Raw genomic sequence first — 26,145 nt, 5'->3', positions numbered from 1 at the left:
GAACTCACTCCCTCCAGAAACCAGGCTTATCTCTTCCACTACACTCTTTAAAAAAGAAGTAAAAGCTATCCTCATGGCTAAATACGCTGGAACCAGTATCTAGAACTCTGTTAATACTCGGCACCGATCTGTACTACATGCTTAACCCCTTTGCCTACTTGTATGAGTTGTCTCATCACTCACATGATTGGCGTTGCAGTCACCTATTTGTACTGTTTGATTTATTGATTTATCTGTCTGACTATGCCCCCTCATGTACCCCTCTATGTAAAGCGCTCTGATATCTGCAAAGATCTTGTCCGCGCTATATAAAACTTTTAAAATAAATAAATAAAATAAATAGAAGTCAGTAGGTTTTCAGGGGGTACCTTTAAGGTACCCTCTGGGTGCATGGATTAATAAATCCATCACTGGAATCAGTGTGGGTTTATTAATACGAGGTGTTTGATACCAAGCACCATAGGTTTCAGTGAAGCCATTATGCAGCTGGGAAACACGTTTTGACCAGTGCCTAATTCATACCTTAAGATGGCTTCCATGTTCACCTCTACTGCCAGTAACTGAACTGGCCAGCACAGGGACATATCTGCTCATGCAGGTATGTCCTCACATGTAATATAATGCACCCTGCCTTAGGGCTGTAAGGCCAACTATAGTGGCGGCTTACAAATATTACATGCAGTGTTAGCGGGCACGGCACACAGGGTGCGTGCTATGTTGTGTATTTACTTTTTAGAGCACAATGTCACACAGCCTGCAGTGACAGTCTGCATGAGTTTGGTGATGGGTCTCTTAGAGTTGCTCAAGATATTCTGTAGCTCTTAGAGACCATCTTTAGTACTTATACCAGAGGTACCAGGGTTATCCCTTACTAGGGACTTCTAGAGGTGCTAGAGGCCTGGCCAATTGGGGATCACTTGAACAGTGACCTTGTTTTGTGGAAAGAACACTGGTACTGGGGACCTGGTTAGCAGGAACCCAGTGTATTTCAGTCAAATTTCAGTCAAATTTCAGGCAGATAGTGGGGCGGGGGCTACTGCAACAAAAACCCAGTCTCCTACATCATCCTTACAAGGGATTTATTAAAAGTATTACAAAATTTTGTACAGAACGCCCACTGTCCATAAGTGGACATAGGCAGGCGGCCATTTTTGCAGAATAAAAAAAAAAGTAAAATAACTGATAGCATGGTGGGCTCTGGGCAAGCGGAATATGAGATATTAGTAAAGTGAGCTAAAGAGAGGGTGACAGAAATAAATAAATAATCCATATTTGTAAAGCGCAAACTACTCACCCTTACGGGTCTCAAGGCGCTGGGGGCCGTCGTGCAAATTAAGTGAGCTATTGCCCAGAGTCACATGGTGCTGAGCTGAGCTGCAGCTGGAGCTGGGGATCAAACCGTGAACCCTGTGCTCCGAAGTCAGCTGCCCTGGCTGCTGCACCACAGAGAGCGGTGAGTGCAGGAAGGGGGAGAAAGGAGTACCTCACAGGCACAGAAAAAAAAGTCTAACTTCAGCTGTGGAAGTATACATCAGCTAATCAAAGCACTGCAGATCTAAATGCTCCTGGATCAGATGAACATATGAATAAGAAGAAAAGCCGCTGAACCAGGAGCAGGGAAGTGATGTAGACAACAAAGCCATCCAGTCATCAGCAAGGGGTCAATACAAATCCCATTTTAGTATATAATATGTATTGAAAACAATAGATCTCCCTACAGAAACCTAAATCTGTAGCTAAAGTAGTCTGTAGCAGACACCTAAAAGGAAAAGAAAAATTACACATTTTGCTGCTTAAATATGGCAGCCATATCCTTTAGGAAGTAATATATATGTACATTGTTTTCTTAAGATTAACCATTGCTTGTTATTTTACTGGATTAATAGTTGTACTTCCTAGCAGGAACGTGCACTTGGGATAGTTATGGATATGCCAACCATCTTAAATGGCTATTGTGTGATGAACACAGATTTCTTTAACTACTTCAACAATGAAAGTGGACTCACAAAGTGCAGGGATTACCTATGTTTCACTGCTTGACACATGGATGCAAGGCTAAAGGGTCACAACAGACAAGTGAAATTCCTGGAATAGTGTTCATAAGAAAACCCACAACCCACGGTATTCATGTCCGTGTGTTATTTGAATTTGAAAACGCAAGGATATTAAACATAAATGTTCTGACTGAAATTGGCATATAACAATGCATGCACATTTCTGACCATCTATTTCATACATTTGTATTCTGGAAAAGGTGAGGTGTGAGAAGAAAATAATCGCTTCCTCTTAAGAGGTCTATTGTGTCAAAAATGAGTTTTGCTTGATGGATCCCATGCCTTTTAACACAGTAAGGTCGAACCTAAAATTCATAATTTTTTGTTGTCACAATATCATGAAATCTTAGTAGTCATGCATCTGTTCAATATTTACCTTTTTTAGATATTAAAAATGTTGAAGATATTTCAAAATACTTTAGAGCATAATTATGGATAGTGAATCACATTAGCCAACAGATCCCAGAGATCCTGCGTAGAATATGGACTCAACTAGGCATGTAACTACTTTCTCCAGGTCTAAAAACAAGCATGGAGGATCTTATTTAAGTGGTGAAGGCGAGAAATCTTTTTCTTATGTAAGAGGTGACACTGGACTTCTTATGGGCTCTTGAAACTCTATTGTTCATTAAGGGAAGATTAATATTCTTGTGATGGAAAGTAAATTCCAATTCTACAATTTGCACCAGTTTGCTTTACTTCTGTGACACGGATGGTTCAAGGTGTTAGTGATTCTGTGTCACAGTGCTTTGAGAACATATGGTGAGGTTGCAACTCAGGGCTGGTCAACCCAGTTTTAATATGCTATACCTTTGGAAGAACAGGTTTAACTGGTTCCATTAACGTTGAGCGTCATTAGCAAGGTGGAGCAAGTACCTGTTTGCTACAGAGTGTACATACAAATGAATGATGACTACATAGTGTTTCAAAGGTTATGGGAGTGTAAGTAAAGATGCAAAAAACATCAAGAAACGATAATACTGAAAAATCCATCTATAACAACAATTAGATACGCACACTACTTTAAATGAGCAAGTGTAATAATGCCACAATTGTGATAACATGATTAGCCACCCAATATATATTGGATGATTAGGGTCTGAGAGTGTACTGGAGAGTTCTATGCAAGCCTGCGACTAAAGACATGCAGAAGAGCTTGTCCCCGAAGGTCCAATTTCCCTTCACACTGCAACATCAGGGTTTAGCAAAGTTGTTGTGTAGGATGAGGTCACTGGTGACAAACTGAGTCTGATGATGCCTTAACGTTCTCAGATGTGCCTAAAGTTCACTCTTTAAGTGATGATTGATAAAGAAGAACATGCTCTGGGCAGTTTATTTGGTCTTTGACGTGTTGCAGTTGTTTATTCTGGTCTCTTATAATGTGAACACAAAGACTTTGGAGTGGTCGCTACTCCATTTGGTGTCATATTTCTCCACCTAAGATCCACAAGGTGCTCATTCATCTGTGTTGATGATTTGTCTGGAACCGTTCTGGCTGCTCTACTTCATATTTCTTTTTTCAAACAGCTAAGTCCCAAACTGAAGTATATGTAGTATCAAGAACAGTTGAAATCTACTAACCAGCAATGTTCCTTATTATGCACATTGTTTCATAGTGTTTTGAGATACCAAGAGACGACCTAGGATGGGAAAATCTCGACACCATTCTGAAAAGAGATGCTGTGTGCCCTTGAGATGCTAGTTTCTCTAAGTGCTGTTTTTGGTACTTTCCCAAGACAAAGCATTCATAGCCCTAAGCACTGCAGACTGGTTGTTATTTTCCTGTTTTCCACTCAGAGGACAAGCTGTGATATTGCAGATCTCTTTTTAGCACCCGGAAGAGTGATAGCTCTCCTTACCCAGTTTTCTTTTCTTTGCGAGCTTGGTATTAATAGTGACACTACACTAAAGTCAAGGAGCCAAGTTGTGAGACTTACAATACTATATTGTTTTATTTTAGAATATGTGTTCACAGCATTAGAATAAAGTGAAAAGGAAGAAATCCGAATTCAAAAATAAAAAAATAATATAGGATAAAATTTAAAATATCTTGAAAAGATATAAAGGTGTGTTACTGCATTTAAAAATCAATCTGGCATTAAATATAAGATATGGGTTTGGGAGGTGGAGATTGTGAGTTAGGGCTACGCTCACAGGTAGGGTTAGCATTAGTATTAGGGTTTGGATTAGGAAGGTTTCTATGGATTTGTATCATTCTAGAGTTATTTAACGTGGGTTTGTAATTATGGATGCTCTAATATTAAACCAATCCTAACTGACAAAATTATTTTGATCGATTATTAATTTATAATTTGTCATAATTTTATTTCCTCATTAGGGTATCCTTTGTGCTCTCACAGAACACTGATCTAGTATCGGCAACTGAATTTCCGTTAGAGGCATTAGGAGTGGGTTCTCCTGGATTGAAACATATTAGCTGGGGACATCAGATAGCCCCTAGTTAACAAGGGATGAGAAAAAATGTTACAAAGAATAGATATAGGCGTTGCTAGCCTTACTAGGCATCATGATTCACTGCATTACTTTATCTTTTATTTTAGGTGCAGAAAGTATGCATCTGATTACAATCCTTAACTGTATTTTAATAGGGCTAATGTATCAACTGAGCGCATTGTACTGCAATGTGTGAAAAAATTGTGATACAGCTGCAATCCCCTTGATCTATTAGAGATTATGCATGAGAAGACTAGATTAGTTCCTGGCAAAGTATTTCTTTGACCAATGTGATTGCTTGAAATATGGCTACAAACATTTATGGTCTTCTATTGACTATCTAGCCAAGAAAGCACTCATTAACCTTAAGGAAGCTTATTGATCATCACAGGGAGTTTCAGTCCAAAGGGAGATTTAAATTCCTTTTTAAGAAAAACCCATCTCTTTCGTTAAATAATCGGAAATCGTCCAGCAAATCCACCACCGATTCTGTGAATCCTATCTGGCCATTACTTTTCAAAAGAAAATAATTATTTTAATCTAATATAAGTTTCACATTTATAGGAGTATATATTGGGTATTAGTATACTTTAGGTTTATATTTTTGTGCTGAATGAAAAAACATGACTACATCTTTGGTCATAATGGCTGTACATTCTCTTACCTCAAGACCACAAAGTCTCTTGGCGGCAAAGGTGGCAGGCTTTCAGTGGAGTACTGATAGATTTCTGTATCGTCATCCAAAGTTTCGATTATTTTTTCCTGCTGCAGACTCTGGTCCCATGAGCGCCGTTGCCGCAGAATATGTTGGAGAATCTCTCTTGGAGTACCTTCTATTTCAGTAGATGATTTCCACAGCCGGACTGGATAGTTGTCATCTTCCACCTAGTTTACAAACAAACATTATTTTATTGTCCAAGTACAGGATTCCTTCTAAGATGGTCTGTGTTTGAATATGTCATTTATAATATCAATTCAGGCACTAAACATATTCATAATATTTTCATTAAATACCCAAAGTGTTCTAATGCATGAAACACCTGCAACCTGATTACAAATTAGTACGGTAATTTGACAGCGATACCGGTTGACCAGAATTTCAGTTTTTCTGGCCAGTATCCCCTCATTTATATCTGAGTACTACAAGTTAAATCCCATATAACCGAGAAGTAATGGCTGGATCGATCCGTTTTTACTGGCTGTAATTCTACAGGGATTTTACAGCTCTGTCGAGTTTAACTCAAACATTTACTGCCTGCTCTGAGACGATGTAACTGTGTGAAAGGGGAATGGCGGTGGGAGTTGGGGAGAGTGAGAAAGGGAAGGGAGGATGTTGCCTGGCATAGGGGAGAATGATGTACTTCCCTCGTGCCTTAGTAGAAGATTGTACTAAGACTGGGCTGCACTCAGCCCTTTCCCATGGTAATTTTATCAGGTAGATTTTCTGGCCACTAAAATTGGTTTTGGTCGTTTTCCCGGATTTTCCAGGTGCATGAAAATGAGACTGCTCATAATTGCACAGAGAGGAATGTGACCTGAAATTCTGTGCTTCTTAGCCTGTAATCAGGCCCACATTGCTTAATGTACATCCAGTAGAGGAGTCCAAGCCAGGATTTTAAAACTCACTGACTCTAATTAGTTTTATTAAGATACATTATAATATATCTTATTTAAATATCCTGAACATCTGCCTCAGATCAGGACCTATGCTGAACACCCAGCATTAGAGATACTAATTTGAAAGGAACTAAGAACAGAATACAGAATTGAAAGAACAAATAATATGAACCATTGCTATGAAATGAAATGTCTTCTGTATTGCATGCTTCAGCCAAAACTCATCCACATTCATTCCCACCTGTCAAATGACGCTGGGCATTTTTAAAATCTGAAATGCATGAACAAATGTTCCTTTGTTTTGCCATCGGTTTCCAAGGACAACATGTATGCATATGCCTTTGGGAGAAGAGGAATTACCTGGAGGGAGAGGCTGGCGAGATTATTTTATCCTAACAATGAAATAGAGCCTGACTGCTGCAATGAATTAATGGTGGGTTCACCAGGAATTCAGGGATGATGGCAATCAAAATGGCAAGATTACAAATCCAAACTCCGCCACTAAATGTCAGAATTATGCGAAGCCTGTGAATCTAAAAGAGATTTCACATTGCAAAATCTTAGTACCAAGCTTGTTTCCTCTGAACAGGACTGCTCCTGATATGATGTGTTCTCTGTCTCTATTGGCACAAAGTCCTGATACTCCTACCTCCACATTCCATAACACTTTTGAGAAGGAGTTATCTGTGCAAATTATTTATTGCAACTTAATGCACTGTTATCTTCACATGCCACTTTACAAGATAAACTGGAATGCCAGCATGGTAGGTAACTCTATCAGTGTATAACAACCATATTTCAAAATACATTCTGTGCATGTTTGGCACTTTTTCTGCTGCATATTGTACTCATCCCCTCAAAAAGAAAATGTTGCTTCTTAAGGAGCAACTAAACTCTGGAACATTATTTCTTCCAGCTTTAATGGTCTACTGAACTCTCTTGTATTTCTGAGCGTACACAGGGCTCCTACTTTGCACAAATCCCTTTTCTGTTCCAGAATATAAAATATTTAAAAAAACTAAAATGTCTTCCATTATCATTATAGCAGTTAGTGCACTTACCTTTTTGTAAGCAACTTCTACATGTTCTAAGCTGGAACAAGTTGTCCAGCTTTTAAATTTCTCTTTAGCATCCCGTAGCAGGTTCTGCATTGAATTTTCAAGAGAAATCAGGATGCTGGAGTATGTTGCCAGTGGGTTTGCAGTTGGGGCAGCTTCACACTGGTTGTTCTGGTCATGCAACACATTGTAGCACTGATCAAGGCAGTATTCTGGTATCTGTGTGGAATGAGGATAAAATAAACACTGAGCCCTAAGTGTCTAAAGTAAACATCAATAAAGTCTGTGAGACAGTGGTGTATGCAGTTGATGCTATGTTACTGTAATGTCATGAAGCAAGATGCTCTGTGATTTGTCAATTTCATCCTTTACTAGGGGTATATCTTCTTAGGTCATGGAGTGGATACATATATATTTAGGGGAATCCCTCCGTTATAAAGGTTGGTTGTACCCGAGGTCTGCCGTTGCCACTGTTAGACCTTAGTTTTCTTATCTCACTTTTTTCATATCAAAGGTTACTGGATGGCTCTTTGTATTAGAACTCATTATCCTTGTCACTTGGGTGTACTTAAATCTCTATAAAAAACGTGCAACTGGCCCCTTGGCTGAGTAGTCTTAAGTGGTGGGCAGTTTTTGAGTTAGGACTAAGTAAACAGCCCTTTAAATAATATACATAAGAGGTTTGAAAACTGAACTTTTTTGTTTGTTTTTCCACTGGAATCGGAAAGGGAGAGGCTTTTCTTTGGTTCTATAGAAAGCATGTGAATGCCAAACTTTAGAAATTGAGGGCTTGGTCAAAGACAATGGGCTTCTGCATCACTTTATCTCATCAGAAATGGGTCTCAGGTGTACTAATTTATAGACCTCCCTAATCGGATGGAGTTTTTATCAAGACGCTAGAGATGGCGCTAACTCATTTAGCGGTGAGATATGCTCATTTCCTGGTGCTAGTGGACCTTAATATACAGATGGACAAAGTGGAAGACAACGTGACCAGGGATTTTAGAGATATTATGGTGTACCTGGATCTTAGCCAATCTATATTTAAACCTACACACCAGGAAGGACATGTACTAGGCCAGGTTTTCTCTTATAGATTGCTATTAGCGGAGTTTCCTATACCTATGGTCTGAACATATCATCTGATCAAATTTTCATGGCAGGCTCAAAATATAATTCATGACTTGGATGTTAATCGGCAGGCAACATATCGAACATGCCATAAATTACATCCATGGAAAAGGATTTATGCTTTGGAAGCAAGCTCCCCATCTCTTTTAGGTGAGTTAGAGAAGGGTGTAGAGCTGCTTGATAATTGGATCAGAGGCGTTATTGATAAAGTGGCCCCTTCGTTCCCTGGCAGAACTAGCAGAAGTAGACCATCTTGTCAATGGGTCTCAGACAGCATTAAGACTGAGAAAGAAAGATGTAAGATTCTAATCTAGAAAGGCAGTGGAGGAAAGAGTTTAATGCAGATGCTAAAGAAACTTATAAACCAGCCTGCAAAAAATATCATGAGTAAATACAAGTAGCCAAACAAGTCTTCTGTAAAAACAAAATTGAGAATGCACAGAATAAATCTAAAGAACTTTTTGCTATTGTCAAACATTTTATGTCACCGACGGCGAGTGCTAGGACCCATCATCATTCTATAGAAAGGTGTGAACAACCACATATTTTCTGACAAAAATCCAGAACATTCAAAGCTAGTCAGTCCAGTGGGTCAAGAGCAGGTGCATAAATAATTGACAAACTGCAGGCAAAATGGATCCACTCCGCTAATGCAACACTGTCTAATCTAGAGCTGATAACAGTGGAAAGCTAGTTGCAAGCTCTGCACACTTTAAAAATCGGGCACACCTTCAGATCCTGGTATGCCTAAACTAATGTATGTGGGGGCGTTGATAATTAATCCTCTGGTAAATAGGATACTTAGTATGTCCTTAACAAATGTGATGGAGCCCGCTTTCTGGAAGCAGGCAAAGATCTTGCCCCTGATAAAAACGTCAGCTAACCCTTGCGTTCTCTCAAACTATAGGCCTATTTGCATACTTCCAACCTAGTCTAAGATTCTGGAAAAGTATGTGAACAATTCAGCTTTCAGGCTCTTTGGAATCCAATAATCCACTCCATCCTAGCCTGTCAGATTTAGGCCCAGCTTTAGCACAGAAACTGCACTAGTGGAGGTTGCAGAATATGTTAAAAGTATCCTTGATGGGAGCAAGGTGGTGCTGATAAGGTTAGATTTGTTGGCTGCCGGTGACATGAGCCCTCTTTCAGAACTTTTAGAGCTTTGGACTGGCTTGCCTCTTATGTGGCCTGGGTTTCATAAACTAGTCTGTGGTGGAAGGATGTACTAGACACACTAGAGGGCAGGTAGGTTTCAGGGGGTACTTCTAAGGTATCCTCTGGGTGCATGTATTAATAAATCCTTTACACCGGAATCAGTGTGCGCTGATTAATAGGAGTAGTTTGATACCAAACACCATATGTTTCAGTGAAGCCACTATGTAGCTAGGGAACTCGTTTTGACCAGTGCCCAGTACATATCTTAAGATGGCTTCACTGCTCTCTTGCAACATCTAGTAATAGAACTAGATATCACATGGGCATATCTGCTCACGCAGATATGTTCTCATATAAAATATAATGCACCCTGCCTTAGGGCTCAATGGCCTGCTGTAGGGGTGACTTATATATATTAGATGCAGTGACTTTGAAATGACACACAGGAGTGTGCCATGTCATATTTTCGCTCATGATTTTGACCATGTTGCGCCGCCTTCAATGGCAGCCTGTGTGGAATTTTTGTATGGGTCCATTAGGATGGCATAAGATATGCTGCAGCCCTTTGGGACCCCCTTTAGCACTCATGCCCAAGGTACCTGGGGTGCCATTTACAGGGGTGCTAAATTCCTTAGCCAAACGAAGCACAATTAGACACCTTGTTTTCGGGAAGGACCACTAGCACTGAAGTCTGGTTAGCAGGCCTCAGCTCACAGTCTGAGTGGAAAATCAGCAAAAAGGGGGCAAAAAAGTGGGGGGATAACTACAAAAAAAGTACAGTTTCCTACAGTTGCTCTATTGAAAATCGACTATAAGTGGCATAATATGTTTAAAGCCAAATAAAAACAACTTCTGAGAGGTGTAACTAGAAGCCCAAACCAACAACCTTTTCAGAGGCACCTTCTGCTGATTACTGCATTAGTAAAATCTGCTCCATAGCATAATGTTTATACCTGGAATAGTCTTGTGCACTCAGCTATCATGTGCGCCAGGCCTTGAGTAGCTGCCAGGTTTTCACTTAGATCTCTTTGGTCTGGTTTGCCAAGACTGTACTTCCGCTGACTGGATCTGCATAAAAATGACATAGATTCAAATGTATATGTTCACACGTTAAGTATAACACATTGAAATAAAAAAGTTAATGAATATTTCATTGCACCCACAGTAGAAACCGAAATTCCAAATGTCATTTCAGTAAAATTTCAGGTGCATTTCAGTAAAACGTTTAGTGAAAAGGCATATTTAATACAGCAAAATCACTAGTTGCAAGGTTGGTGCCTTTCCTCCCTATAGTTGGCATTGACATCCAGCTACAACATCCCACCTGTTGCCATGCTTTTGCCTCCACCATCATGTCCAGCAAGGTACATCGATCCTTTTACCAGAAATGGTAGAGGAGCAGATGCCCACTCTAAGGTGACTGGCCCTAGTCTTGTGGAGTAAAGTCTGTCAAAGACCAGCTTAGAAATGCTGGAAACAGCAAAGATCTTTCAAAGTACTCGGCAGGCAAGAAGAAGAGAGGATGCTGGGACTTGTGTAGGCGGGCCAAGGAGGCAAAGCATAAAGGCAGCGCTATTAAACCATCAGAAAGGGTCAGTATTCTTGGTGCTTTATGGATTCTGGTTTCAGTGGAAACTGCAGTGTGAGGGTGCTACAAATAGAGGAGCCTGCATGCAGGTTTCTATCCTTAAAATGCTTGTACTTCACAGGATGACTTGGGTTCAGATTTATCAAAACTTTGCACCAATTCACAGTCATACAAAAAGGCACAAAGTGTTCATAAAGTATTACTAAATGTATCGACCTCAGAAGACTGTAAGGCAGAGTATAAGTTTCTAGGCTTCACCTTGGGACCTTCAAAGCACTGTAGATGTCAAATGATTTATCATCTTGCAGGATACACTTAAATATGACCTGCTTGTGGCACTATCTTCTATCACTATTTTCCAATTTTCCAGCAAATATCTCAAAACCCAATCCTATTAATCTTTTAAAAATGCTGTGTTCTTTTTTAGTCCATACATTTCTCTATGTTGTGTGTTTGAATTTCGTTAACAGATAGAAGTAGATCTAGAAGTCTCTCCCCTACTTAACCTCCCCAACATATGTGAAAATGTGACTATTATGCTAACTGAGCAACAAAGCTCCTTGGCGTGTTTTCAGTCCATACTTCAGACAGTAATTGAATCAGAAAATTTGGTTCTTTTTTGGATTCGCCTGTGACAGTATATACAATGCATGAGCTCTCGCGTGGGAGAGAAATTGTATACAACAAGGGGCTTGCAGCCCCCTCCCCCCGATTGCTTCACATTCATTGCCTTCATTATATCTCTTATTTGCTGCGTTCTAATTCACCAACGCATGCTGACTTCACTTCCTCTTCTTTCGGCTGGATCATATACCAAGTACTAATTGCTTCAGGTTGATTGATGTCCTTCCGCTAATCGCGCTGTGATTGAGGCACTACTTTTATTTTTTCTTCTACCCTGTCCTCCTTGTTGAACCTCTTGCAGCTTTGTTTTACTATGCGACACATAAAAATGTATGTTTATTGTGCCAACAGATGGTATCTGCCTCCAAATATATTTTCATGAAGTCATGTACCTGGGCACATTGCTTTCTTTATGTGATAGAATATTTGACAATGTTTTTTTTTTCTTGTTCACACACGGGACGATTAACTGATCTGCTCAGAGTCACAGAGGTGTTGTGCTGAGAACTAACAAGCGTTGGCAAAACCAATAGGTCCTGCCTTTAAAACTATTGGCTTTGCCATTGTCTTTAGTTCATGCTGTACAGCATAATCATTGATTTATTGCCATGCTTTATAGCAGTGTGGCTAAAAATGATAATAAAATAGTGACTTTGATGCATCCAGCGGTAAAAAACTTTTGAAGAAGAAAAAATGAGTATTGGCCCAGGCTGCATCATAGCACTTTTTCTAATTCTTTTTAGCCGCACTGCAAAACTTTCGTACTGCTGTAGAGCATGGCTGCAAAACACTGCTAAAGCCAACAGCTCTCATCTGTGTGATCTATTGGTTTTGCCAGTGCTTGTTTTATTTTAGTTTCTGTTCAAGCCATGTCAGTCACTTCTCCTACCCTCTGAGCTGTCATGGAAGGCAGTACTTTACCGTGCCACTTAGGCCTGTAGTCTGTCGGTTCACACCATGGGTTTGGAAAACATAGGTGGCAAAAATGGATCACTTTCCTACCAAAGAATACTCCTTTGACTGTCTAATAAGCATGTAATGCATCAAATGTGCAATTTTAGTATTTGCTCAAATGAATTTTTTTAAGACGCAAAGGATCCCTACTTTTGCAGCAAGGAAAATCGATATAACATGGAAAAATCAAATTAAAGGAAGATGACGTAATCTCGCTGTATCTTGGTGTCTCTTCTCAACTGAAAGCTTTGGAGTACTACGGGCTTACTACGTTTCATGCAGATGCACTCCTGTTGTCATGCAAGGTACACATACTGACAGAGACATAACAAGTAAATAGCAGAAACATGCATTTATCTAAAAAGATTTCCAAGATCCTGCGATCATGTCATTTGGTAGCCAAACTGTGCCTCACAAGAAAATTAAAACGTCTTCTTCAGTGGTCCTTTTTGCTGCTTATGAAGTGCGTTATCTTTAAAGCTATAAGACCCATATTGATGACATAATTGCCGCTATCTATGAACATTCCAACCCAATAACGTTTAGGCAACAAACTAGACGCTAAGAACGCTTGACTTTAAGTTTAGTCCTCCGAGTTACGTTCCAGAGATAATGTTTCCCTTTGAAGTCTGACTCCTAAAGTAAAAGATTAATAACTATTTATCTGGACTGGCAATCCAAGCAGGCGCCCTTAAAGAAAACAAGAGATAAATGGAAAAAACAAACACTTTCTCTTATTGTGACTCTTTCATGCTCTGATGCAGAGTTGGAATAAAAGGCAGGGGGGGGGGGGGCAAGAGAACTGCAGCTCATCAGCCCTACTGTGGCTGACTTCACCCTGATTAATGAGTTACAGCTGAAAGGCCATCCGTCTTTGTCACGTCTTCCCCCGGCTTCTATTGCCTGATATGGCCCTGCAGAGGGAGAGGCTGACACACACTGTTTGCTTGACCCTTATTGTGAAATAGTCATATTAGAAAGGCTGCAAAGCTCGCTGTACATGTTGTTGTGACTGTTTCACGTTGACATGCATGCCTTCAATTCATTGGCGCCATGTAAATACGCAGTCTTGACATGGCGATGTAGCACACCCAATGCTCTAAAACGTATTCCTCCACAGTGCTGGAGAAAGATAGAAACAAATCTCTCTTTTTCGACAGTTCAACTATCACTAACATAGTCACTAACATTGGAAAATTCAGAAGCCCTCCACCATCTCTATATCCTCCCTCCCTCCCGTCCAACCGGACCCGCTTTGCTTATACAACTTTGTAAGACAGTTCATGTTCCTGCACTAAGTACAGTCAACACCCAGAGTCGGCCTGAGCCAGAAAATTAGCATGGGCACCAAAATAAAAGTGGCCCCAGTTAGCAAATTAGATAGCTAAAAAGTGACCCATTTTGCACACTGGTCTTTTTTTTTTACTTGTAAAGACATGCTGTATAAGTGTTTTGCAAGGTAAGGAAGACTTCATGGATTTGAGCTTGATGCATGCAATGTTTATTTTTAATATCAGGAAAATCAACAGCAAAAAACTGGCCCACCAGACCATAAGACCGATTCACAAATGTACAAAAAACCTTCCCACGCAGTCACTGCCTCTTTGCCCTACAAGCCACCCTAACCACACCTCTCTACACCTCACCACAGCGTCCTTTTTGGTTCCAACTTGGCCATTATGCCCACATTATTCTGACGCATCCAAGAACAGTTGTGTTGCTTCTGCAGGGACTTGTTTAATCATTGGATACCCCAGTGCTCACTGTGCCAGGCAGTTCATAGGCTATTAGTACCACCCTGTCCAATGGTCTCAGATGAGACCAATTATCTGCTAGGTTTCGTTTGGATGGTATCATGCCTGTTTAAGGAGTATGTTAAGTACTCTTGTCTAGGTACTGCGTGTTGGTGCTGAATCAGACAAGGACGTTTACTAGCACAAAAAATGAGACTTGAGTGTCAAAAGGTAATCGGAACGCGATCAGTGATGTAACACATGATGGGGCCTCCCTGTAGAATGTGATGAGAAGCCCCGGAGTCTCCCATACTTCATAGATATTTACTGGTCTTGGGCTCAGTGAGCCACCCAGAAGGGTGATCCTTCCTCCCCCCCCGCCCCCCCATCCCCCCAAGCCCAGGGGCTATAGGAGCCTTCATTACACCCCTGAACATGATTAATTATGGTTTACATACATTGTTTCGCTTGTATTGCAGCATTGGCTCGTCACCTGTGAAGGAGCTCATTTTCTGCTTGTAGGTGCACTACGTGCTTGCCTGGTTCATCATAAAACAGCTTCACGAGTTGACTGCTCACTATAGAGATCTATGTGTAACCTGTAGGTAATTGGTTTGCACCTGGGTAAGACTGACTCAGCCATTCGTCTTGATTCATTTAAGAAAATTAGAACCATATAATAATGTAATGTAATGTGTATACTTGTAAAGCGCACTGTTGCCAGTCGGCGTCCTGGCGCTGTATACCGCTGGGGAACCCATCCTGGCTTTCCCTGTGGGATGGTCCCTGCTGGGAATCCCCAAGGTGGAGCCAGGCATCCCCGGCGTTGATGGGGCCGTTGTGGAGATAAGGCAAGCTAATGCCCAGAGTTGCCGAGTGGGACCCCTGGTTAGAGTAGGCACCGAGGCGAGAATTATCGAGTCCGATGACCCTCGTCCACGACCCTGCCGCGTCAGGAATCAAACCCTGGTCCCGGGCCGACTTCTGCTTCCGGGTCTGCCGCCTCTAACCAGTGAGCCACACCACTCCACATATAAATCTGCAATAGCAAATTCCTGCCCAGAGATAACATTTTGTTGTGACTGTGCTGTACATATGGTGAATGAGTAATAGTGCTTTAAAAGTGCTGAATTAATGGTATCTTCAATGCTGGATGCAGTTAGTAGATTCTCCGCCAAAAGGAGAAACGACTAGGCAGAAAAAATCTGAACTATTTCTTTAATTCTCATGTAATGACGAGATGCATTGAAATGAGGAATCTAGTTTCACCACAAGTACCTGGAGGATGAAGAACTTTCCCTCCTTAATGTATTGAGGTGAAAGAGAGATGGAGCCAAGCAAACAGCGATGTTGGTGGGAGTCATCTGGTTTTCTTCGACACAAGCAACCACATCCCTGAGGAAGACGAGAAGGGTCATAAGAGCCTCTCGGTTTTCATCTGGCAAGAGAAGGATGGCCGCCTGGACTGCATAGAATTGTTGGTCTTTTGGCATATCTGAAAATAAAGAACATGTGAATCATCATGTCATTTCGTGAATGTCAGTAGTAATGGTAACGAGTAACAACTGTGTGTCTCGATTAGATATTGGGTCCATTAGTTCTATCTGTACCATCAACAGAGTACACTCTTGGATAACCCGAGAGAAGTCACCAGACACAAACGAGGAAGAACATTAAAATATGTTTCAACATTAACAAAGGATAAAAATGTTTAACAATCATATTTCCTGCTATTTCCCACAAAAATTCCCACACACAGCAGTGATTACCATGGGCTCTCACAGATGCATGGCTGTCAGAGCCTTTGAGCTCTCACCGCACACAGCTGTCTAGTTGGCTGCCCCACAAATGCGGAACAAAGAAAATCTTCATGATGGTGAACTTCACATTTGATCTCCTTCTGCTTTAATGCAGTCAGTCACAACAGACTGATAAGTGCCTCAAAAGCATGAAAACTATCTTCATAAATACTTTTGCCAGCCTAAAAATGTTACTGGGGTTGCCACATACTTGTTTCTACTGGTCAAGCAACTGATTGGCAACTTGAAGAGAACATGAGTTAAGAAGCCTCATTTACTTCTCAGACCATTACCCAATTCAGTATACATTTATTCCCTTGGTATTTTTAGCAATATATTTGCAAATTGCGTTGGTTAGTACAGCAATGAATTGTAATTTTCTATTTAAGAAACAGAAAAAAGTTGGAAAGATCGAAATGATCCACTTTCTTCACTTGTTTTCTGCTGTAGAATGGAGTATAGGTCCACCATTTTGGCAGGTTTCGGCATTCCCATACCATATTGTGATTCCTTTGACTTGAATTTTACTCTAGAGTAAGAAATAAGTAACCCACACTCTCAAATAAAGAAGGTCTCTTACTGCTGAATTAATTCTCCAATAGTCCTCTTTGCTCCCCCACTTCTTTTGGCCGAGCCTACTAGACAGTGCATGTGGTGTGTGTTGCGAGGCATATTAGGGCTTACCTAGAACATAGAGAGACTTGGAGCCCGCCCACTGCCTACCACTGGTTAGCTTTCCTGTCACTTTACTTGCCTGTTTCTTACTCTTTCCCCACCTTATCAATATGGTGGTTATATGTTCCATGGAGCATTGCCTCTTTACCATTTCTTTGATTGCCTGGCCTATTTGCTTCTACTGCTCATTTTTCAAGCACTACTTTCTTTTGTGTTACGTACTCTATGGTGTATGTATTTTTGAGCTGTCGCCCTGATGTACTTCTCTCCCGTACACTCAGTGTTGCTCTCTGTCACCCAAGTGCTTCTCTCTGTTGCGATCACTCATGTGCTTCTCTCCATTGCCTCTTTGCATCCTCCATGTTGCTTTCCCCACTCATGCCCCCCTCTCTCCCTGTTGTTCCTTCCCCTCTGCGCCCTCCATATTGCTTCTCGACACCACCCATCCTCCCCATGTTGCATTCACATTCCGTGTTGTGGCATTCCACCGCCCTCCTTCATGGTGCTTCCGAGTTTACTTGCCCCCTCCCACTTCAGTTCCCATGCTCATTAAAAAAAATCCTTTGTACATTTTATTTTCTTTTTAGTTACTTATGCAGCTGAGATTGGTAATTAAAAAGAAAACAAATGCTTGTGCCACTTTGATGCGCACATGTACAAAATGATGTGGGCGGCCTCATCAAGGGTTTTTTTTTTTAAATCTTTGACCATGCTGACGGCATTATCAATGCCAATATGTTGGAAAGGCGAGACCAACTGGCTTTGCCAATTCTTGTTCTCTTCCAGACTCTTCAAAAGCTGATAACGTACACACGTTTTAACGGATAAGGCAAGGGCACCCCGGCCTCCTTGGGGACATTTGTAAGTACGCTATTGAGGACATGGGGTCATCAGTGTGAAAATTTTCGGCCCCCAATCCAGCTCTAGACCTAATCCCTAATTGGCCTCAAACACCCATAGCACCTGAATCCTTATTAGGAGTTACGTGCAAACTGCACACCTGTGCCCTTTTGCGTGCATGATTTTCAAATGGAGCAAATAACACATATATTTGGGCTCAAGTATGTTGGAACAGTGGACTAGAAGGAACAATTAGCAAATTGCTGCCCGCTATAAGGTATGAAACAAATAATGCTTCAGTAATTACACACCAGCCGAAAAATGTATCTGTTACATACACTGGTAGATGTGTAGGAAGGATTCACACAGCTTCGTTGTGAAGATGGGCTCAGGAAGGTCCCGGAAGTACTGTTTGACCATATCTGCTACATCAAACGCAGACTGTCCTTCATAGCTGGTACCAGTTGGATCAAGTTCATTCATCTCCCTTAGAGACTGGATGCGGGACTTGACTCCAGACTTTCGAAAAAGGCCAACCTGTTCAAGAAAGAAACAAAAAACATGGAACTTGCTACAAATTACAAAAAGAGAATGGATTTACATGGATTTTGAAAGAAAGGGTATGTGAGAATAAATATTTAAGATGTTTAATTTTAAGCAACCGTATGCATGATGCTATACAGAAGAGCCATAGAGATCTCCATAAAAGTAATTTGCAATCTACTGTGAGAGACGAGACAGCTCCAGTGCATATATGATAAAAGTCTTAGGCAAAATAATGCTTTGCCATGTGGGGACTTCTTGCCCCCTAGTAACAAGACATTTTCATAGTTAATTTGATGCAATATAGCGCACCTTTGTGGTCATTTGCCATTGCATCATAAGACGCCTGCCTATAATGAACTTAGGGGCATATTATCAAGAAACTGCATTAAAGTTATCGCCGCTTTAGCGGCAAGAAACTGCTGCTAAAACGGCGATAATGGGCTTGATAATATGCCCTTGTGAATTCCCATAGAAGCCCATGTTCTGGTGTGAACATGGGCTTCTATTGGAATTCTCAAGGGCATATTATCAAGCCCATTATCGCAGCTTTAGCGGTAGTTTCTTGCCGCTAAAGCGGCGATAATTTTAACGCCGTTCTTGATAATATGCCCCTTAATGTAGTACGGTCCATGGAATGAGACACAAAGAGTGATACTGGGAATTTTAAAAAGCCCACATTCATTTGCCAACTGAGTACCCACTGACTATGCCATTCTAGAGGCCTTTGTTTTATATATATATTCCTTTGCAAATGAAATTGGCTACTTGTTCTTACAATATAAACACATGTGCCATACATATGCCTTAAGCCTGGCCTGAAAGTAACGTGTGCAAATTGAAGTTCATCAACAATTGCCCTACAAGGTTAGGGCGATTGTGCTGATGGCAAGGTGAGTGTCCCCTTTTTGACTCAATTGTTTTAATAGGAACGGGGAGAATATGCGTTGCACACTACTACACCTTCTCGAAGTGCTGTTATTTCTAGGGACACTCTCGGTACAGGGAATAAATAGATTTAGCAAGACTTTTTGTTGCTGCAAAGTCACGCTGAGGGATGCAAAGCAATGCAAAGTCTTGATAGGGTATGTACATTTCAGCGCAAAACTTTTTTTGTGCACCATAACTGCTTTTTTTTGCCCAGTAGCGTTTTGCACTGCTTTGCACTACTTTGGTTCAAGCGGGCATCCATGTAAGAGGTTTTCCAGCACAGCCACACATGGTTTTTGATGTAAAGACTGTGTTTTCTATCAAAACGAAACAGCATCTTGAGGCATGTGCAAAGTTTGAGAAATATTATTTGTATTGTATTGTATTGTATTGTAAGGGGAATTTATAAAGCGCGCTGACACCATGGGTTTCCTGGCGCTGGCAGACAACTGGGGGACTGGGAGGGTTTAGCCAGATGGAGGGAAGAGCCAAGTTTTTAGGGATTTACGGAAGAGGGTAAGGGAATTGGAGGTTTTAAGAGAGAGGGGGAAGGAATTCCAGAGTTTGGGGGCCAGAAATGCAAATCTCCGGCCTCCGGATCTGCAGAGTTTGACAGGGGGAGTGAGTAAGAGGTGCAGATGAGAGGATCTCAGGTTCCGAGAGGGGCTGTAGGTCCTGATGAGAGATTTAAAAAAAACAGGACAGGAACCAGATAAGGATTTAAAGGTGAGGCAGCCGATCTTAAAGGCTGCCCTCGAGATGACGGGGAGCCAGTGCAGTTTTAGAAGGAGGGGTTTGGCGGATTGCCATTTCGGAATCCCAAAGGCCAATCTCGCTGCTTGATTCTGAACGAATTGTAGTCTGCAGAGAGATGTTTTGGGCAGACCATGATAGATAGCATTCGAAAAATCTAAGCGGGAGAGGACAAGGGCCATGATTACTTGCAGGAGAGCTTCAGGAGTGAGGAGATAAGCCACCTTCCTGATCCTGCGCAGCTGGAACATGCAGGAGGAGACAACTGTCCCCACCTGGGGCCCGAGGGAGAGACCGGAGTCAATAGTGATCCCTAGGCTTTTTACCAAGGCCACAGGGGTGGGGGGAAGGCCAAGTTCTGCCGGCCAAAAATGCGGACCCCAGTGGGTAGAGCTCTTGCCAGGGAGAAGAAGCTCCGTCTTTCCGGGATTCAGCTTAAGCTGATTTTGGCACATCCACGATAGGATGTGGGACATAACTGCCTGAAAGTTGGGAATAGCAGAGGGGGAATCAAGAGGGAAGATGAGTTGCAGGTCGTCCGCGTAATTGAAAACGGTGACGTCCCACTGCCTCAAGGAAAAGAGAAGGGGTCGAAGATAAAGATTGAAAAGAAGGGGGGACAGAGAGGAGCCCTGAGGGACCCCGCAGGGCAAGTGCTCCCGAGGAGCTCTAAAAGTGCCCAGGCTAAGGGTCTGAGACCTCCCGGTCAGGAAGGATTTGACCCATGCCAACGCCAGGCCCTGGATGCCAGCTTGCTCGACACGGTGGAGAAGGATGTTGTGGTCCACCGTGTCGAAGGCAGCCGACAGATCTAATAAAACCAGGGCCTGGGGGGTACCCTTGTCAGCACCGTCTCTCAGGGCATCCAGCACAGCCAAGATGACAGTCTCCGTAGAGTGGCCGGGTCTGAAGCCGGCCTGGTTAGTCTCAAGAAAGGTGGAGTTCTCAATAAACTGTGAGAGGCAGGTGGTGACATGGGCTTCCAAAATTTTGGAGAAAAAAGGCAGGAGAGAGATGGGGCGGTAATTCGCCGGGACGGCGGGATCAGCCCCAGGCTTCTTCAGTAGAGGCACCAACACGGCCTCCTTGAAGGAGCGGGGTACCGTACCGGACGACAGAGAAGAATTCAGCAGGGGAAGGATACAATCAGGTAAAGAGTGGCAGATATTTCGTAATATGGTGGGGGGACAACAGTCGTCTGGGGATCCAGATTTAACGCGGGTGGCCAGTGTGGCCAAAGCGGTAGGGTCTAAGGGAGGGAAAAGTGTAAAAGAAAGAGCATTATGGGGGGGGAGAAGCGGGGCCGGCGACAGGGGGGGTAGTCGGAATGGTATCTTTGATCGAGGCAATTTTTTGGACAAAGAAAGTGCTCAGCGCGTTACATGATTCTTGTGTGGGGGCCTGAGTCGGAAGTGTCCTAGGATCGGAGGTAAATTCGTTGAGGATTTTAAAAATCTTCTTAGACTTGCAGGGGGCAGATAAAATTTTGTCTGAGGCATAAGCTTTTTTGTCGGCGGAAATGGCTGTTTTATACTCGTTCCGCGCAGCCACATATGCACTTCTGCTAGGTAAGCAGTAGTCTCTCCTCCACCTGCGCTCGAGTCGGCGGAGTTCTAACTGCAAAGTCTTAAGGTGAGGGGTAAACCATTTATGGGAATGACAGTGTCGGGATCGGGGAAACTTGGTTAAAGGTGCGAAAGTATCGCTGGCTATAGTGAGCCAATCAGAAACTTGCCCCTGAAGCTCGTCAGTGCTTGAGTCTGTGGGGAACAAGGGACGGGTGAGAGAGAGATGAGATAAGAGTTTGGAGGAGTCGGCGGCTCTCCACTTGCGTGCGGTACCGCCCTCCTGCAGTGGGGTCCTGATCTGGCCAACGGCCGAAAAGGTGGTGTCAATTAAGAAGTGATCGGACCACACACAAGGTGTTATGAATGGGCAGGAGGACTTGACCCCGTGAGCCCAGATGTGGTCAAGGATATGGCCACCGCTATGAGTGGCAGACCTGACTAGTTGTGTAAAATCCAAGCTCGAGAGGGCCTCGAACAGTTCGGTGGCATGGGGGCCGGCATCCTCATTCTGGAACCAGTAATTGAAATCCCCGACAATGATAGTACGGGGGGAAGAGGTGGCAAGATTGGTTAACTGTTCAATAAAGGAGGAGGGGAAGGAAGGCATGGGGTGGGGGGGACGGTAAAGTACCATAAGGGTGACAGCGCCTACCTCGGTCCCAAGACGGAGGACCAGGTTATCCACATCGGGGAGGGTCATATTGGCAGAGGCAATGATCTTAAGATTCTTCCGTATTACCGCTGCCACCCCTCCACCGGAGCGGCCTCCAGGTCGGTTGGTATTCAGCAGAAAGTAGTCAGGAGGTAGTGCAGCAAGGATGTCGGGGAGGGAGTCGTCAGTGAGCCAGGTCTCAGATAGTAAAAGGACATCTGGCTTCTCTGTCATAAGAAGATGGAAAATATCGGCTTGATGCCTGACCATGGAGCGAGTGTTGAGGTATAATACCCGGAGCTGCGACTCGGCAGGGACAGGAAGGGTGGAAGATGACGACGGCCCCAGCAAAGGGGAAGAGTGACCTGGGATCCCCAATAAGGAGATCCTGGTCCAGGTCTCGGGAGGTAGAGGGCAAGCAATGGTTTGTAGACTCATTAGAGTGGAGCGGGAATAAGAGATGGCAGCGTCCCTGGCCCCTGGGCCCGTCCGGCCGCGGACGGGCGCAGACGGGCTTAACTCTGGCGCAACTCCGGCGCGCCTCCGTCGCGCCCGCTGCGCTCGTCCGCTGCGCTGACGCATGGGGGACGTTTAAATAGACTGATGACGAGGGTGGGCGGAGCCAGCAGGGCGGGTTGGGAAGGGTTTTTTAAAAAGAGATAGGCGTCCACCGCTCGTAGTCAGCGGGACTGAGAAGGAGCAGGGCTGCTTGCAGACAGCAGAGGAAGCAGGTAAGTTTTAAAATAAATGTCAAGTGCCCCCCACGAGCAAGCCCTCTGCCACAGGGCTGCTCGAGTACACTCGGCAAAAAAGGGGCGGAGCCTAAATAGGCTGATGACGAGGGTGGGCGGAGCCAGCAGGGCGGGTTGGGAAGGGTTTTTTAAAAAGAGATAGGCGTCCACCGCTCGTAGTCAGCGGGACTGAGAAGGAGCAGGGCTGCTTGCAGTCAGCAGAGGAAGCAGGTAAGTTTTAAAATAAATGCCAAGTGCCCCCCACGAGCAAGCCCTCTGCCACAGGGCTGCTCGAGTACACTCGGTATTTCTCCAAACATTTCACACTTTGCATCTGTGAAGCACACACAGTAAGTACAGCACGCGTGCAATGTTTGAAATGTTTTAAAGTGTGTCCAGCCATAGGAGTATGTACTGGAAGGACACCTTTTGTACCACAACAAAAAGTTATGTGAGTGTCACCAATATAGGTTTTCTACTGCATGGCTAACCTTCAAATACAATGCTATGATATTTTTTTATCTAAATTTCAAACATTGGATGATGTGTGCTGTACAGTGCTGCACAAAAGCAATGTGTATCATGTAAGTAACAAAAACATTTCTCCTACTTTACTCAAGGAAGCATTTTTATTTTTTACCCAAATCCTGGTCTAACAATATTTGTAGGCAGGGCTTTGCGTAAAAATTCTTAGGTGGTTGCACTGAGATGCTCACGTACCACACATGGGTAGTCCCCTTCAGGCTAAGTAGTAGAAAGCAGTGCAAAGCTCTATTTGCGCTACGAAAAGGGTAATTGTTCTGACACAAAACAATTTTGCACTGGAAAGTAGATACCATATTAAAACAGTGCTGTTTTGTGTCACTTTGCGGTGGTTCAAAATCTGCCCCTGATGTTGACAAATTTCTCAAGCAATGCCATGGAATGTTGAAATGTAGGGGTCAAGAAGAAACGCAATTCCTGTCACTGATACTGTTATACTCAGTTTTTGTCAAAAATTTAAAAAAAACTCAAACCATAAGTTGTTGTCTCTGACATTTACAATTAGAATTCATGCAAAAAAATCAAATAAGTGGACACATTCTGGTTTAAAGTCTATACCTGGTCTAGGAAGTGAATTTGCAAGTACTCCATAGCACGAAGGATGCCCTTTGGAATTGGACATCCTGTTCTTTGGACATTTAGAAGAAATGGAACGCCAAATACATATTTGTCCTTATAGTCTGGGGCTTTTATTTTTCTGATAAACTTGGGAACAGTCCTACAAATCAAAAGGTAAACAAACTGTTAGTCTGAAAACTTTAGAGCCAGTAGAATTAAGAATATCAAATTGTAGCAAAGGATGGTATATGTATCGACTTACAAACCAACAAGTGCTAGCTCTTCTTAAAATATGATATATTGTCAGGTTGTGAATATTTGATCGATCAGATTGTTGGGTTAAGTTTGCATCCTATACCAAACCACATGAATTACGATAGAGCATTTACAGTCTCACTTTCTGGTGGAAAGACGTCTAGTGAACAGGGAGTAGAGGAAGCGTGTGGTTTCAGAGAATGGGATGATAGAAGGGACAAAATAGTTTTGGTTCTATGGGGAGTTTTCTCTTTGGTAGGGGCTAAGGGGCGTTAGACTGCCTAGCACATGCATTTTTGGTTCTGCTCCAACACTATGAAGGTCAGGACAGAATTCTTTAAATGGTATCTTCTATCTAATAAAAACGTTCACTTGCCCTACTTTTTGGGCCCTTCCTGGTTACTCCTTTGAGGGTTTTCAGTAGGCCTGGGCGGTAAATTCTGTTCCGCACACGAAATTTGGGTAAGTTCGCGTTCCGCGGAGAACACAAAATTACCCAAAATTCTGCATTCTGCGACTTTGCGAAATTTTTTGCTTGTTCGCGTTTTTGCGGGATATGTTCCCCCGAGCATGCAAAAAACTATTGCGAACAGGAAAAAAGCATCGCGAACAAGCAATTCTGTGTGTTCGCGGAATTTCTGTGTGTTCGTGGAGATTTTTTACCGTTTCACAGAGATTTGCATAACGCAATTGCGCAAATTCCGCCCACCCCTAGTTTTCAGTGCCAGAGAGAAGTTTATAGTTTTAAGAGCATCCGTAGAACACCAAGGTTCTGCCTTCTCCATTGTCTGGTATTCATCACTTCTGTTATACTTAGCTACGTCCCTTCCATGAAAAAGTAGGCTAAGCTAATAGGTTGAGTCAAAGGTCAGTGGATCCTTGCTTAATAATGTTTACCACGGTATGGAACTTCCTCCTCAGTTGCTGCCGGTAAGGTAATTAAGCAGCCTGCAGGATCTCAGCTAGTTTAAAAAAAACACTAGGATCAGTAAGGAATGGTCATATGGTGGAGGGCATGTTTTTTTTTCTTCATTTTTTCGGTGTAAGCTCTGTTTATGGCCCGCAATTATTTCAATTGGTACTAGCTGGCGATACTGGCACACAAATAAATGAGGACCTCTATTTCAACTACACTTCGATTGCTTATTAGTACCTTCTAAGCTATCCTATAGTGCAAATGGGGATTATGGTACCTTCGATCAAACTACTTTCATGTGTACCATAACACTACATCCCCATCACACTATAACTTGGTGCGTGGATGCACGTTCATAAACATGGGTGGGTGATTTACAAACATTTACTTTCCTAACCAAACTAACTGCTGCACTTTCATTCGGCGTTCAGCTGCAGCTGTGTAACTTGTTACAATACACTGAAAACAAAAGGCAATATGGGCGGTATTCTGTGTGATGTGCGACTTATTTGCCCTAAAAAGGATAAATCAAATGTACCAACTAATCAGCTAAGGAACTACAGCACTAAATAGGTAAAGCCCAAATTGCCCAAAATGTTTGTTTGTAAAAGGCATGGTTTCCACATTTTGAAGGACCTAGACAAATGGATTATTCCCTTTGGCATGACCAGCTGAGGCATGAGCGGTTTTCATAAATCAAATGGATGGCTTTACAATATCATGAGATGTTGCTGCCACACCTCCCACTATGAAGATAAGATTCTTGACCAGCACGCAACACCTCCTTTCCACATTGTAGAGTTTATAAGCTACATGTCAATTTATTTCTCTGCATGAATATCACTTCCACTGCTGGTAGCAGACGTGCTTTTCAAATGGGGCAGCATATATATCCAACTGAGAATTCTCGGTGGGATGTGACTACTTTCTTTGGCTTTAGACTGGATAACTTGAAAGCTAATGTTTAATTAACCTCATATTAGAATGCATTTTGGTGGGTATGGAATTATCCAG

General features: G+C 42.6%; 1 protein-coding gene across 2 annotated transcripts in view; it reads right to left on the bottom strand.

Moving 5' to 3' along the window:
- The window catches only part of LOC144769314 (rho GTPase-activating protein 7-like), a 782,472-nt gene that overhangs the window by 8,592 nt on the left and 747,735 nt on the right, over window positions 1–26,145 (bottom strand). For both annotated transcript variants that reach the window (XM_078653386.1, XM_078653387.1), the window contains exons 7-12: window positions 23,961–24,120; window positions 18,021–18,219; window positions 15,647–15,863; window positions 10,423–10,537; window positions 7,187–7,402; window positions 5,173–5,393 (exon numbers count right to left, since the gene is read on the bottom strand). In XM_078653386.1, the coding sequence (XP_078509512.1) occupies window positions 5,173–5,393; window positions 7,187–7,402; window positions 10,423–10,537; window positions 15,647–15,863; window positions 18,021–18,219; window positions 23,961–24,120 (1,128 nt within the window). The remainder of the gene's footprint in view (window positions 1–5,172; window positions 5,394–7,186; window positions 7,403–10,422; window positions 10,538–15,646; window positions 15,864–18,020; window positions 18,220–23,960; window positions 24,121–26,145) is intronic.

Source organism: Lissotriton helveticus, chromosome 7 (assembly GCF_964261635.1).
Source record: "Lissotriton helveticus chromosome 7, aLisHel1.1, whole genome shotgun sequence".
NCBI lineage: Eukaryota > Metazoa > Chordata > Amphibia > Caudata > Salamandridae > Lissotriton > Lissotriton helveticus.
This window is presented reverse-complemented; position numbering and strand designations above follow the sequence as displayed.